The following is a 14,121-nucleotide window of genomic DNA, read 5'->3' as shown; positions in this document are numbered from 1 at the left end:
GAACCGAATAGAAGGCCATCCTTAATGGAACTTCTTCACTGTCTGCAGTCCCACCACAGCAGGAAAAACTGGTTGAAAAAAACAGCAGTTTCTGGTTGTATTGATGTACTTTCAACCAAGGCTGTTTTTTTCCCACCCTGGATGTAACAGGCTTAAGTGTGTTCAGCCTTAAAAGCAACAGTCTGTAAGATGCCCAGTAATTTCCAGTAGATAAATATGCCCTTAGATTTTTAGGAATATGCATAGACACACTAGCGGTAAAAGTTTTAGAAAACCTACTCATTCAAGGGTTTTTCTTTATTTTTACTATTTTCTACATATAATAATAATGAAGACATCAAAACTATGAAATAACACATATGGAATCGTGTAGTAAACAAAAAAGTTAAACAGATTCTTCAAATAGCCACCCTTTCCCTTGATGACAGCTCTGCACACTGTTGGCATTCTCTCAACCAGCTTCACCTGGAATGCTTTTCCAACAGTCTTGAAGGAGTTCCCACATATGATGAGCACTTGTTGGCTGTGTTTCCATCTCTGTGCGGTCCGACTTATCCCAAACCATCTAAATTTGATTGAAGTCGGGGGATTGTGGAGGCCAGGTAATCTGATGCAGCACTCCATCACTCTCCTTCTTGGTAAAATAGCCCTTACACAGCCTGGAGTTGTGTTGGGTCATTGTCCTGTTGAAAAACAAATGATAGTCCCACCAAGCCCAAACCAGATGGGCTGGTGTATTGTCTGCAGAATGCTGTGGTAGCCATGCAGGTTAAGTGTGCCTTGAATTCTAAATAAATCATAGTGTGTCACCAGCACAGTGGGAAATACACATGCGGAGATCATCCATTCACCCACACCGCGTCTCACAATGACACAGCGGTTGGAACCAAACAGCTTTGCACACTCTTGGCGTTCTCAAAACTAGCTTCATGAGGTAGTCACCTGGAATTCATTTCAATTAACAGGTGTGCATTCTTAAAAGTGAATTTGTGGATTTTTTTTCCTTAATGCGTTTGAGCCAATCGGTTGTGTTGTGACAAGATGGGGGAATGGGGGAGGTGTAATACAGAAGATAGCCCTATTTGGTAAAAGTCCATATTATGGCATGAACAGCTCAAATAAGCAAAGAGAAACGACAGTCCATCATAACTTTAAGACATGAAGGTCAGCCAATACAGAACATTTCAAGAACTGTGAAAGCTTCTTCAAGTGCAGTCGCAAAAACCATCAAGCGCTATGATGAAACTGGCTCAACATCCGCTGTTCAGAGGAGACTGTGTGAATCAGGCCTTCATGGTCGAATTGTTGCAAAGAAACCACTACTGAAGGACACCAATAAGAAGAGGAAACTTGCTTGGTCCAAGAAACACAAGCAATGTACTTTAGACTGGTGGAAATGTGTCCTTTGGTGTGGATGCCAAATTGGAGATTTTTGGTTCCAGACTTTGTGAGACGCGGTGTGGGTGAACGGATGATCTCCTTATGTGGTGTTATGGTGTGGGGGTGCTTTGCTGGTGACATTTATTTAGAATTCACGGCACACTTAACCTGCATGGCTACCACAACATTCTGCAGCGATACGCCATCCCATCTGGATTGGGGTTAGTGGGGACTATCATTTGTTTTTTCAACAGGACAAGGACCCAGTACACCTCCAGGCTGTGTAAGGGCTATTTTTACCAAGAAGGAGAGTGATGGAGTGCTGCATCAGATGACCTGGCCCCCACAATCCCCCAACCTCAACCAAATTGAGATGTTTTGGGATGAGTCAGACTGCAGAGTGATGGAAACGCAACAAACAAGTGCTCAGCATATGTGGGAACTCCTTCAAGACTGTTGGAAAAGCATTCAAGGTGAAGCTGGTTGAGAGAATACCAAGAGTGTGCAAAGCTGTTGTCAAGGCAAAGGGTGGCTATTTCAAGAATATTAAATATATTTGGATTTGTTTAACACTTTTTTGGTTACTACATGATTCCATATGTGTTATTTCATAGTTGTTATGTCTTCACTATTATTCTTCACTATAGAAAATAGTAAAAATGAAGTAAAACCCTTGAATAAGTAAGTGTTCTTTAACTTTTGACGGCTAGTGTACATGTAGCCTAGGTAGCTAAAAGGGGTCGCCATTGTTTAACTTCAGGTTTCTTCACCAAACAAAGGTGCTCATTCAGGGCTCTGTGAAATCATGCTCCAGTTAATAGGAGTTATGCCTTATGTTGTCACCCAAAGTCATGTCTTTTATTTTCCAAGCTACAGCACATAATAAATAAAAAAATTGGGACAGTACAGCGGGAAATGTAGAGGGAGACCGATAGTAGGGACATAGACAGAAGGTGGCCAAGACGGGGCTCGAACCCCCATCACCAGGGTGCATATGTGGTCCAGAGTCGGAAGCTTAGGCAACTACTCCTGACTCCGGCACAGCAAACAATATTTTACATAAAGCATATCATAGAGTTCAGTCTGGTTTGTGTTTCTGTATCGTGACAACACTGCACCCACCAGATTTCTCTGTTCCCCTCCCTAAGGGCAAACACTGCATCCTGGATGTGTCGGGCAACGCCATCAAGAGGCTGCAGCTGGCCCAGCTCCATCCCATCGCTGTTTTCATCAAACCCAAGTCTATGGAGAACATCATGTGAGTGGTAGCTGATTCTCTGTCAGATTTAGATGCTTATCCACCTGGTACAACTGTCAGCTTAGTTTTGCAGACTTGATGGTTGCTGCTACTAGCTCTGTCGGTTCGGAGCTTAACTGGCACAAAAGCCTGTGTCATGCAATCTGCAAATAACATTTTTAAAATAAGAAAGAAGTTTAGGTCTGGTATCGGTGTGTCTTTCTACAGTTGTTTTGGACTGCTAGTTGTTCTTGCCGGAATTAGTACCTGGATCTAGACACACCTTTGTGTACAGGGTTGTCACAGGGTTGTCACTGTGCTGTTCTCTCCCTTTCTATCAGGGAGATGAATAAGAGGCTGACAGAGGAGCAGAGCAGGAAGACCTTTGACAGAGCCACCAAGCTGGAGCAGGAGTTCACTGAGCATTTTACAGGTGACAAACTAACCCCTTTCTTTGTGTCCTTGGCATGACATGGGACGGTTAGTTTAACATTTAATTGTTTACTTTATTTCTATGTGTATATCACCCTTTTTTAACACAGGGAAATCTTAAGGGGCTTCACAGCAAATAAATTACAATGGAAGCAACAGAGTAGACACAGCATTGCAAGTAGATGCATATAAAGGCTATTGGATGAGAAGCTATGCTTAACCAGTCACTAAGCCTTTTTTGTGTCTGTTTCAGCCATTGTTCAAGGAGACACCTTGGAGGAGATCTACGAGCAAGTCAAGCAGACCATAGAGGAACAGTCTGGCCTGTTCATATGGGTGCTATCCAAGGAGAAATTATGAAGAGGTCACAACACTTTCTACTCCCCTGTCGTCCTCCTCTCCTTTTTATTTATGATTTTTGCCCTGTTCTGCTGAAACTGGAAACACTACCCTACCACCTGCAAAACGGTCCGAACCTTATCACCCCCCTTTTCCTCAATCCCCCTCCTCTGCCAGGCTTCTCTCATGACCTAAGTCTTCGGTCCCACCGACCGAGAAGTGACAGTGACGGCCAGTGATGTTGACAACGAATAGCCAGACCAGCAGAGCAAAGCACAGAGGGGCAGATGATGTTGTTCAAACGGTACAGTTCCTTAATGTTTAAAGGAGGTGACTTTCTAAGAAAAAAGGAAAGTGAAATAACTTTTTAGTGGCTCACTAAGGCTCACTTTAGTGGCTTAATAGTACCTCCTATTTAAGTCTAGTTTTTTTTCGTCCGAAGACAAAGGAAGTTCAGGCATTAGGTTATAAGTAGGGGAAACACAAAGCAAAACGTTGCACGTGATAGCTTTAACAGCATGTCTTTTTAGTACCTTTTTTCCACTTTCTTTTACCCCCCAACCGTCATCCTTCAGCATATTTATCATAGTAGTCTTTTTTTTTTTATATAACACAGTTGTATTCACTTTCCCCCCCGCTCCTTACCAGTGTATCCATGTTAGAAAGCCATTGAATTTTGTGTCTTTGAGCGGCACACAGATGTTTCTTGTGCGGCACTTGATTGAACAGGGTTCTTCAACTCAAGTCCATTTTCATGAGCAAAATGTGATATCGCTCCTACTAAAACCCTCTAGAACTTGAGTTTGAGATCAGATCAGTGTAAGAACTATGGAGAGTTTTTAAGCTGTGTCTTGCTGTTTAAATGACCATCTTTGATCGTTTGAATTGTTTTTGTTTGAGTGCTTTTACAGATGCAAAAGTAAGGGACTGACATTTTTAGGTGTCGTTAGGTTTGTCCGCAAAATGCAGATGCAAAAATGTAACAACTTTATTGTACAATGAGATTTTAACATATATTTAACCCTCCGTAAACTGCCTATTTTGTTATAATAAACGTCTATATTGAACTTTACTTAAACACTAATACTATGGGAATTATTTTGATTGCATTTTTAATCATATATAAATAAAGTATAAAAGATATTTAAATATAAATATATATATTTTTGTTTTCTTTTACCACCAACTCCTGTAAAAATGTTTTTTTTAAAGAAATTATTAGTCTACATCAGAAAAACGGTTATTCTAATACAGTGCTCCCTTATTGTGGTTCTAAAGAACCTATGGGTATGCTCTTTTCCCCCACAACTAATACCTCAATTATTGATTAAACTGTGAAATTATGAACAGGGTGTCACTATTGTGAAACATTATCCCTGTTTCAAGTTTGAGGTGTAAGGTGAAGTTGCCCCTAGACGCTGATCTTGGGTCAGTAGAATTTTCTCCCCAATGGTTAAGGTTAGGATTGATGGAGGGGAAGCTGATCCTAGTTCTGCACCTGGGGGAAACTTCACTCCGGAGCAGTTAGTCTGTACTGTACCAGGACTATAGACACCTCTTCCCCTGCCCAGGTAAAACGTATGTTTTAGATTAGAGAGCAGTCTCAGAAAGGGCCACTATGGCAGCTAGTATCCTCCAGTGTCCTATTATAGTAACCGACTAGTTGTCTTTACATCATGTGAAAGCCTACAAGATTTTGAAAAAAAACGATGTAACCCATAAAACTACAGATGACTAGAAGTAATATAGCAAAAATATTAAATAACATATTTGTTTATTACACCTGCCAAATGTTTAAAGGCCCTGACTTGAAAACAACACAGCTTCACGTGAGGAATGTACTGGCTATTCTTGAGTGTTTTTTTCCAGAATGCAATGATGCCGGTTCTATAGTAGATATGGGAACTGAAAGCCCAGACTTGACCCATTGGACTTTTTTTATAGACTTCGTTCAACGGAGGGCTCTACACAAGGCTTGTGTCCCTCAGCGAGGCCTCCCCCCATCCTCACCTTCAAGATAACGGCTTTTTCTACACTACAAAGCTGCTTCTTCCATCACCTCACCACCTCCACTTTTGGGGGGACTGTCTGGAAACATGTAAATAACCTACCGATTCTCATTCATTCCATTAATCAGAGAGGAGAACGGCTCATAATTGAATAAAAAAATATAACATTTCTCATACAACTTACTGTGGTGTGGTGCAAGTATTTTCTTTCTGTTGTGTGTGTGTAGTGCCAGATCGTAAACCCTATTTCAATTGACCACCCCTCCAATTGTTTGTTTCTGTGTGTGTATTGTGGAAATAGATGTGGGTCTGAAGATGGCTGTTGATGATTATTGAGATATCCAATGACATTTTCATGTGCAAATTGCACTTGATTTCAAGATATCTGTAGGCTGGTGCTCAAGGAATGACATCCCCATGAGCGCAACATTACTTTTTTAAACATTTGAAGATATTACATCATGAGGTCATTACAACAAACAAGCACATTCGGCCTATTGGGGAAGTCAGACGGAGGCAGCAAGAGTCCAAAGCCACCCCAAACTGGTAACAGCAATATGGTTGGATGCCTCTAATAGGAGCCGGTTTCCTGGACCCTGCTCAAGCCTTCTCTTGGACTAAAAAGCATGCTCTGTTATGCTCACAACACTCCACTCCACTATTGAGAAAAGCACTCAATAATCGCCCATACGGGGGGGGGGGCATCAAATATATATTTTTAGACATTTTTTAGGATATGTGAAATATTTAAAATTGATTACGGAATGTATGGAAAAGGTATACTGAACAAAAATATAAACGCAACATGTAACGCTTTGGTTTCATGAGCTGATTTTTTTTAAACATTTTTTTATTTTACCTTTATTTTACTAGGCAAGTCAGTTAAGAACAAATTCTTATTTTCAATGACGGCCTAGGAACAGTGGGTTAACTGCCTGTTCTAAAAGATCTAACAGGCTGGAATAAAAGATCCCAGACATGTTCCATATGCACAAAGGCTTATTTCCCTCCAATTTTGTTCACGTCCCTGTTAGTGAGCATTTCTCCTTTGCAAAGATAATCCATCCACCTGACAGGTGTGGCATATCAAAAAGCTGATTAAACAGCATGATCATTACACAGGTGCACCTTGAGCTGGGGACAATAAAAGGCCACTCTAAAATGCGCAGTTTGGTCACACAACACAATGTCACAGATCTCTCAAGTTTTTAGGGAGTGTGCATTTGGCATGCTGATTGCAGGAATGTCCACGAGCTGTTGCCAGAGAATTTAATGTTCATTTCTCTACCATAAGCCGCCACCAACGCCATTTTAGAGAATCGCAGACCACTCCAGCCCAGGACCGCCACAATCAGCCTCTTCTCCTGAGGATCCTCTAAGACCAGCTACCCAGACAGCTGAGGAAACTGGGGAGTATTTCTGTCTGTAATAAAGCCCTTTTGTGGGGAAAATTCTTTCTGATTAGCTGGGCCTGGATCCCCAGTTAGTGGATCAATGGCCTCCTAGGCCCAACCATGGCTGCGCCCCTTGCTCAGTCATGTGAAATTCATAGATAAGGGCCTAAATTAATAACTGATTTCATTGTATGAAATGTAAAATTGTTGAAATTGTTGCATGTTGCGTTTTATATTATTTTTCAGTATATGTCACAAATATGTTTTTATTGATATATTTGGTAAATATACACTGCTCAAAAAAATAAAGGGAACACTAAAATAACACGTCCTAGATATGAATGAATGAATGAAATATTCTTATTAAATACTTTTTTCTTTACATAGTTGAATGTGCTGACAACAAAATCACACAAAAATTATCAATGGAAATCAAATTTATCAACCCATGTCACACTCAAAATTGAAGTGGAAAACCACACTACAGGCTGATCCAACTTTGATGTAATGTCCTTAAAACAAGTCAAAATGAGGCTCCGTAGTGTGTGTGGCCTCCACATGCCTGTATGACCTCCCTACAATGCCTGGGCATGCTCCTGATGAGGTGGCGGATGGTCTCCTGAGGGATCTCCTCCCAGACCTGGACTAAAGCATCCGCCAACTCTTGGACAGTCTGTGGTGCGACGTGGCGTTGGTGGATGGAGCGAGACATGATGTCCCAGATGTGCTCAATTGGATTCAGGTCTGGGGAACGGGCGGGCCAGTTCATAGCATCAATGCAGGAATTGCTGACACTCCAGCCACATGAGGTCTAGCATTGTCTTGCATTAGGAGGAACCCAGGGCCAACCGCACCAGCATATGGTCTCACAAGAGGTCTGAGGATCTCATCTAGGTACCTAATGGCAGTCAGGCTACCTCTGGCGAGCACATGGAGGGCTGTGCGGCCCCCCAAAGAAATGCCACCCCACACCATGACTGACCCACCGCCCAACCGGTCATGCTGGAGGATGTTGCAGGCAGCAGAACGTTCTCCACGGTGTCTCCAGACCGTCACGTCTGTCACGTGCTCAGTGTGAACCTGCTTTCATCTGTGAAGAGCACAGGGCGCCAGTGGCGAATTTGCCAATATTGGTGTTCTCTGGCAAATGCCAAACGTCCTGCACATGTTGGGCTGTAAGCACAACCCCCACCTGTGGACGTCGGGCCCTCATACCACCCTCATGTAGTCTGTTTCTGACCGTTTGAGCAGACATGCACAATTGTGGCCTGCTGGAGGTCATTTTGCAGGGCTCTGGCAGTGCTCCTCCTGCTCTTCCTTGCACAAAGGCGGGGGTAGCGGTCCTGCTGCTGGGTAGTTGCCCTCCTACGGCCTCCTCCACGTCTCCTGATCTACTGGCCTGTCTCCTGGTAGCGCCTCCATGCTCTGGACACTACACTGACAGACACAGCAAACCATCTTGCCACATCTCGCATTGATGTGCCATCCTGGATGAGCTGCACTACCTGAGCCACTTGTGTGGGTTGTAGACTCCGTTTCATGCTACCACTAGAGTGAAAGCACCGCTAGCATTCAAAAGTGACCAAAACATCAGCCAGGAAGCAGGAAGCATAGGAACTGAGAAGTGGTCTGTGGTCTCCACCTGCAGAACCACTCCTTTATTGGGGGTGTCTTGCTAAATGCCTATAATTTCCACCTGTTGTCTATTCCATTTGCACAACAGCATGTGACATTTATTGTCAATCAGTGTTGCTTCCTAAGTGGACAGTTTGATTTCACGGAAGTGTGATTGACTTGGAGTTACATTGTGTTTAAGTGTTCCCTTTATTTTTTTGAGCAGTATATCATACTAAATGGAGGGATACATGTTTACCTTTACTATGTTACGTCAACCCTTGAGTCCAGGTTGAACCACCAGAGGGTGATAAAGGTGTATGCTGTCAAAGCTTCAGGGGAAGAGGGCGCCTTGAGAAAATCTTCAATCCAACCAATGAGGTAGACTGAAGGAGTCAGTTCTATGTGGAGCTAGGATATATACAAAATGTGGTGAGTGTGTTCATGACCAAGCCATTACAATGTGAGAACTGCAAAGGATATGGTTATGTAGAAAATGTTTGCAGACGGTTAAGGTATAAAGACCGGAATAAAGAAGATTGATGATGCAACTGTGGTGGGGACCACAATCCTGAGTTCCTGGAGTGCCCTATAAGGGTAAAGGAGGTTGAGGAGGCAGAGATCAGGGCTATCCATCAGATATCTTATGCAGAGGCAGTGGAACGGGTTAAAGGAGAAAGTACCATTGAAGAAGCTTTTGTGGTGAATGTCCCCCCCCCCTAACCTGATCTGAATGTTTTTCAACAGTCAAGCGAACCAGATACTTTTATTGTGAATAAGGTGGGGTTTTTGGCGTTTATTGCTACAGTTATAAACTGTACAGCACAAGTACCAACATTGTGGCAGTGGCCCAAATGTGTTTGGGACTTCAAGACCTCACAGCTGAGTCACTGTAGCCTGTGTAGGGATCTGATTAGATTTTAACATTTTAAAAGAAAGTAGGTTGATTTTCATTTTAATTAAAAAATTGTAGTTTGTGTGAATATTCTTCCCCCGCCCAGATCGTTTCCGATTTTGGGATATTTTTTCCATCCGGCAACAGTAGGTGGCGGCATGCACATTAAAATTGTGCGAATGCCATTATACCAAAGAAGAAGCATTATTTATATTATATATAGAGAAGAAGAAGAAGACATTGTGATAGCCGTCAATGGCGCTGCTCATTTTGTCACCAAAGTGAATTGGCACAGAAATGGGTGAGCTCTCTTTGGCTGCAGTGTACCAGCAAAGGAAAGTAGCTTAGTGTTTTTATTTGTTCAGGCCTGGTTTTTATAAAGCACTTGGATGAGAAAAGCATTTGTATAAAACAATTCCGAAATCATCACATTTGATTGGCGGTACCAGGATTATTCACTTGTACCCTTTACACACTATCATGCCAAACAGTACTGGGCTGGCTCAGATATTTTCCTTTCACATTGTCCTTTTCAGCATAGTTTCAGCAACTATCATGGATGTGTAACCAGGCCAGCTCAGCACAGTGAAAATGGTACTAAATATCTGTTAAAGGGGAAGCCAAAATAATATTCTGCTAACTTTAGCCAGTGGCTGAACCACGGATTACAGTTTAACCTGGCATATAGACTACTTTGAGGATGAGGACCCATCTAACATTAAGTTGTAAAATTCCTTCAAGAGGAATAGAGGGAGTTAAAAAGTCAATGCAAATTACATTTACGTATTTAGATTAAGAAACGCAGAGGGTTTCCTCTAGTTTGCTGACTCACTTGTCTGTGTAAAGCAGTAATACCCTAAAATACAAAATAGAGATTTACACTTATAATGACTCAATGCCTCCTGTTACCAGCCATCTGCCATGTTTCTGCATGGTGCCAATAGTTCATATAGCAGTGGATGGTAAGTCACGTTTTAACGAGCAGATAAACGCAAAGGTGGCTCCTTAGTCAGGAACAGAGGTGTGATGTCAGACTATTACATTATCAACATGCGTCACAGTTCCAACAGATCAGTGTGTAATGGAACCCACTCAAGCTGTAGATAGATATAAAGCCTGCTTCCTTGAAAAACACGTGGTAGTAATGCAGAGGTGTGGTAAAAATGAGTCAGCTTCGTGGTTTGAAACAGAACTAATTAAATACTCTACAGATAGATTTTTTTCTCTCTTCTTTTTAAGCTCCTTTCACACTACATGATATTTGCCAATAATTTACTGTTCGTAAGACGTCCCAAACTGTGTTCTATGAGGACTGTCTAACTGGCTCCTGATGGTCGTATGGGCTCCTGGACTGCAGATGATGGTCGGCTAATAACTGTGTTTTGGCCCATAATTGGTCCTGTGGGATGAAAACACCCTACCATCACCCCCTATCAAGCATCCTCACAGCTTACCCATTGTAGAGAGCCGCACTCACACCTCAGCCCCCTCCTGGAAGTTCCTACTCACCACACAAACCTCCCACCTCCTCTCTTACTCCAGCACACCCCATCTGGGTGGGAGTCACAAGGCAGGGTGGGTGGAGAAAGAAATGCCAGGGAGTCCCTAATCCCATCACACCACCCCTTGAGAGACCAGTGACACATCAAACAAGAGGTTTCAGGTTTTATATACCAATCACGGACAAACCGTTTCCCGGATATGTGCGTTAGAACATTTGATAATACTTTATTTCAAAGAGGTATACATAAGGACTCATAATGCCTGACATAAAGACTACATAACACCTTCATGTGTGTTTAAGTTTTACACTGAGTGTACAAAACATTAAGAACATGACAGACTGCCCAGGTGAATGTGAAAGCTATGATCTCTTATTGATTCACTTGTTAAATCCACTTCAATCAAGTGTAGATGAAGAGGAGGAGACAGGTTAAATTGTATAGTTACTTCACTCCTACCTACATGTACAAATGGGCCAGCATCCCTATGGAACACTTTCAACACCTTGTAGAGTCCATGCCCTGACAAATTGAGACTGTTCTGAGGGCAAAAGGGGGTTGGGGGGTTGCAACTCAATGTGGTGTTCCTAATGTTTGGTATACTCAGTGTATAATGGCATTCATGAGAATACTCATAATGCTTGATTAAGTATTTCCTCGTAGTCAAAGTCCATTTAGCCTTTTAAATTTGTGTCTGACTGATTGAAGGTAAATTGGCCAGTTATTTGCCTGATGATGAACTACTACATTTAGAGCCAACTCTTTCTCCATCCACTCCAAAGGGTCTATTTTAGGCTATGCCACTCATACTCAGACTATAACAACGATAAGTGCTCATCATGAATGGATGGCACAGCACTCTCCACGCTTACAGCCGATGGTGCACGATAATTATATGCATGTGCCATGAGTCAGCTGGAGCGGCAACTGTTGGAGAGGCGTTGCTGTCACACGTTCCACTACCAAATCACGCTCGGGCAACGGGCACCTACTCACATCACGTTAGCACGGAGGATGTCAGTGAAGTGAGTATAGCACTGGGCAAGGGTCCTCTCTTCCAAGTCATTGGCTGGGATTACACAAGCCTTTTATAGATTTTACACAACTAATTTTACAAAGATGATTATGAAACACCAACAACCACCACCTGGGAGAGAAACATCTTATATGTATATACTGTACTCGATACCATCTACTGCATCTTGCCTATGCCGTTCTGTACCATCACTCATTCATATATCGTTATATACATATTCTTCATCCCTTTACACTTGTGTGTGCATAAGGTAGTTGTTGTGAAATTGTTAGGTTAGATTACTCGTTGGTTATTACAGCATTGTCGGAACTAGAAGCACAAGCATTTCGCTACACTCACATTAACATCTGCTAACCATGTGTATGTGACAAATATAAGTTGATTTGATTTGATTTTAAGCTTGAATGAACTTGCTTGGTGCAATGGAGCCAATTGAATAGTCCCAAATAGAAGCAAACGCAGGCTCAATAAAATGCTCAAAGTGTTTGATAAAAAATATTGACTATTTGAGCCCAGATCTTGTAGACCAAATCCCACCATAACCATGACATGAGCTGATGTAGACCCCTAGAGGCCTTTACATTGACTCTTGGGTACTACATTGATATTTGACTACTGCGTTGTTGGGTTTAGAGCTTGCAAGAACGGCATTTCGCTGTACTTGTGCATGTGACCTTAAAACTTAAAACTGGGTCGAAGACAAATTCCCTAGAGAATCCATCCAACGTGAAGTCAGTGGTACGATGACACTAGATATGTAATGAATATAGCTTACCTGTGTGTGTTTTGTAACTGGAACTGAGACCAGTCAGTGGGCATGCCCGGTTTATCCCAGCTAGTACATTTGGTTCCTTGGAAGTTGTGGGAATGTACGTTTTTGGTTCCCCATTGATTCTGGGAACAAAGCCATACGTTTCCTCACCAGTATAAAGGAAAAACTATTTAACATTCTGAGAACAGAAGTGAACATTTCACCTTTTCTAGGAACATAGATTTTTAGGTTTCAGGGACGTTCTGAGAATATTTTACTATGGTTTTATTAACGTTCTGAGAATGAAAATTGTAGGTTATTTGAAGGTAATTAAATAACACTTCTAGCTTAGTTTAACTGTGTTGAACACCAAGCACAGATAGGACACATGGGAATTAATTTGCTTAGACATTAATCATGCAATCACATTTATTTGTTATTGTGGCACGGCATCAGTAGGGTCAAACCTATGATCTTTTGTTCTCTATCCACGGACTTAGTCCACTGTGCCACCAGGGTGGAACTAGCATCCCATGTTATTATTATTATTTTTTACACAAACAAAGCTGTTCATTTTAGTCTATTCAAACAGACCCAATTTTTAAAAAAACAAGCACTCATTAAGAACACACCTGACCACACGTTTTGTTGATGCTGAGAACGGAATGTATATGTTTTTAAATAACATTCTTAGAGCGTTCTCTGAACGTTACTAAAGTGTTCTTGTGGTTTTCTTAAAGTTCTCAGAACAATTTGAGAACATGACTTTAAAAAGAGCCACGAAATATCCCACAGAAAAACATTATTTCTTTGTCAAACCAGTTGGAGAACGTTCCTAGAACATTACCAAAACTGAATTTAAATGTAACCATGTTTGAACTTTTAGGAAAAGTAAAGTAAGAAAGTACTTATTTTTTTGTGAAGTTCGTTAAATGTGCTGAGAATGTTCCAAAGCCAAGCAACTATCCTGCACCATTCCCAGAAAGCTGTGGGAAGGTTTATGCAAAATAACCATAGGACAACCATGCTCTCCCCAAGCTCTAAGAAACATATGGTTCTCAGAACGTTATGTGCTTGCTGGGGTGTGTGTGTGAAAATGTGGATGAGGGTGAACACGTCTGTGTGTGTGTTGGTGTGTGGTATGAATGAATCAGGGAGACTCAGTGCGCACACAGTGCCTCTTCCGCCTCCTCCATCGTGACGTGCAAGAAAACCCCACAAGCATGCTACAAAAACCATCCAATGCAGACACTATATAGAAAGATAGCAAAACAGAGAAAGAAATTTCAAGCAAAAAACATAGACTAACTTGTGGAGGTGACCTGCCTGACTCTTGTGTTTGCCTGAAGTTGAACTTGTTAGTTAAAATTTAAAAGGATGAACACATAGTTGTTATTCAGAAGTAATGAAACACACAGTAGTAATGGGGGGTATAGAGGGAGGGATAAAGGAAGGGAGGGAGGTATAATTACAGTGAGAGGCAAAAGAGAGAGTGGTGAGAGTGAGAGGCACTCTAACCCTGCCCACTTCGA

The 14,121-nt window shown here is 41.9% G+C and overlaps 1 protein-coding gene across 25 annotated transcripts in view; it reads left to right on the top strand.

Moving 5' to 3' along the window:
• dlg1b (discs large MAGUK scaffold protein 1b) overlaps nt 1-5,580 on the top strand; it is a 266,351-nt gene extending 260,771 nt beyond the window's left edge. For all 25 annotated transcript variants that reach the window (XM_024435208.2, XM_042328550.1, XM_024435214.1 and 22 more), the window contains 3 exons: nt 2,529-2,638; nt 2,959-3,050; nt 3,303-5,580. In XM_024435208.2, coding sequence (XP_024290976.1) covers nt 2,529-2,638; nt 2,959-3,050; nt 3,303-3,409 — 309 coding nt within the window. In that variant the 3' untranslated portion in view covers nt 3,410-5,580. The remainder of the gene's footprint in view (nt 1-2,528; nt 2,639-2,958; nt 3,051-3,302) is intronic.
• The last annotated feature ends 8,541 nt before the right edge of the window (nt 5,581-14,121 follow it).

The sequence above is a fragment of the Oncorhynchus tshawytscha genome, linkage group LG10 (genome assembly GCF_018296145.1).
Source record: "Oncorhynchus tshawytscha isolate Ot180627B linkage group LG10, Otsh_v2.0, whole genome shotgun sequence".
Lineage (NCBI taxonomy): Eukaryota > Metazoa > Chordata > Actinopteri > Salmoniformes > Salmonidae > Oncorhynchus > Oncorhynchus tshawytscha.
Note: the sequence above shows the minus strand (reverse complement) of the source record. Positions and strands in the feature narration are given on the sequence as shown.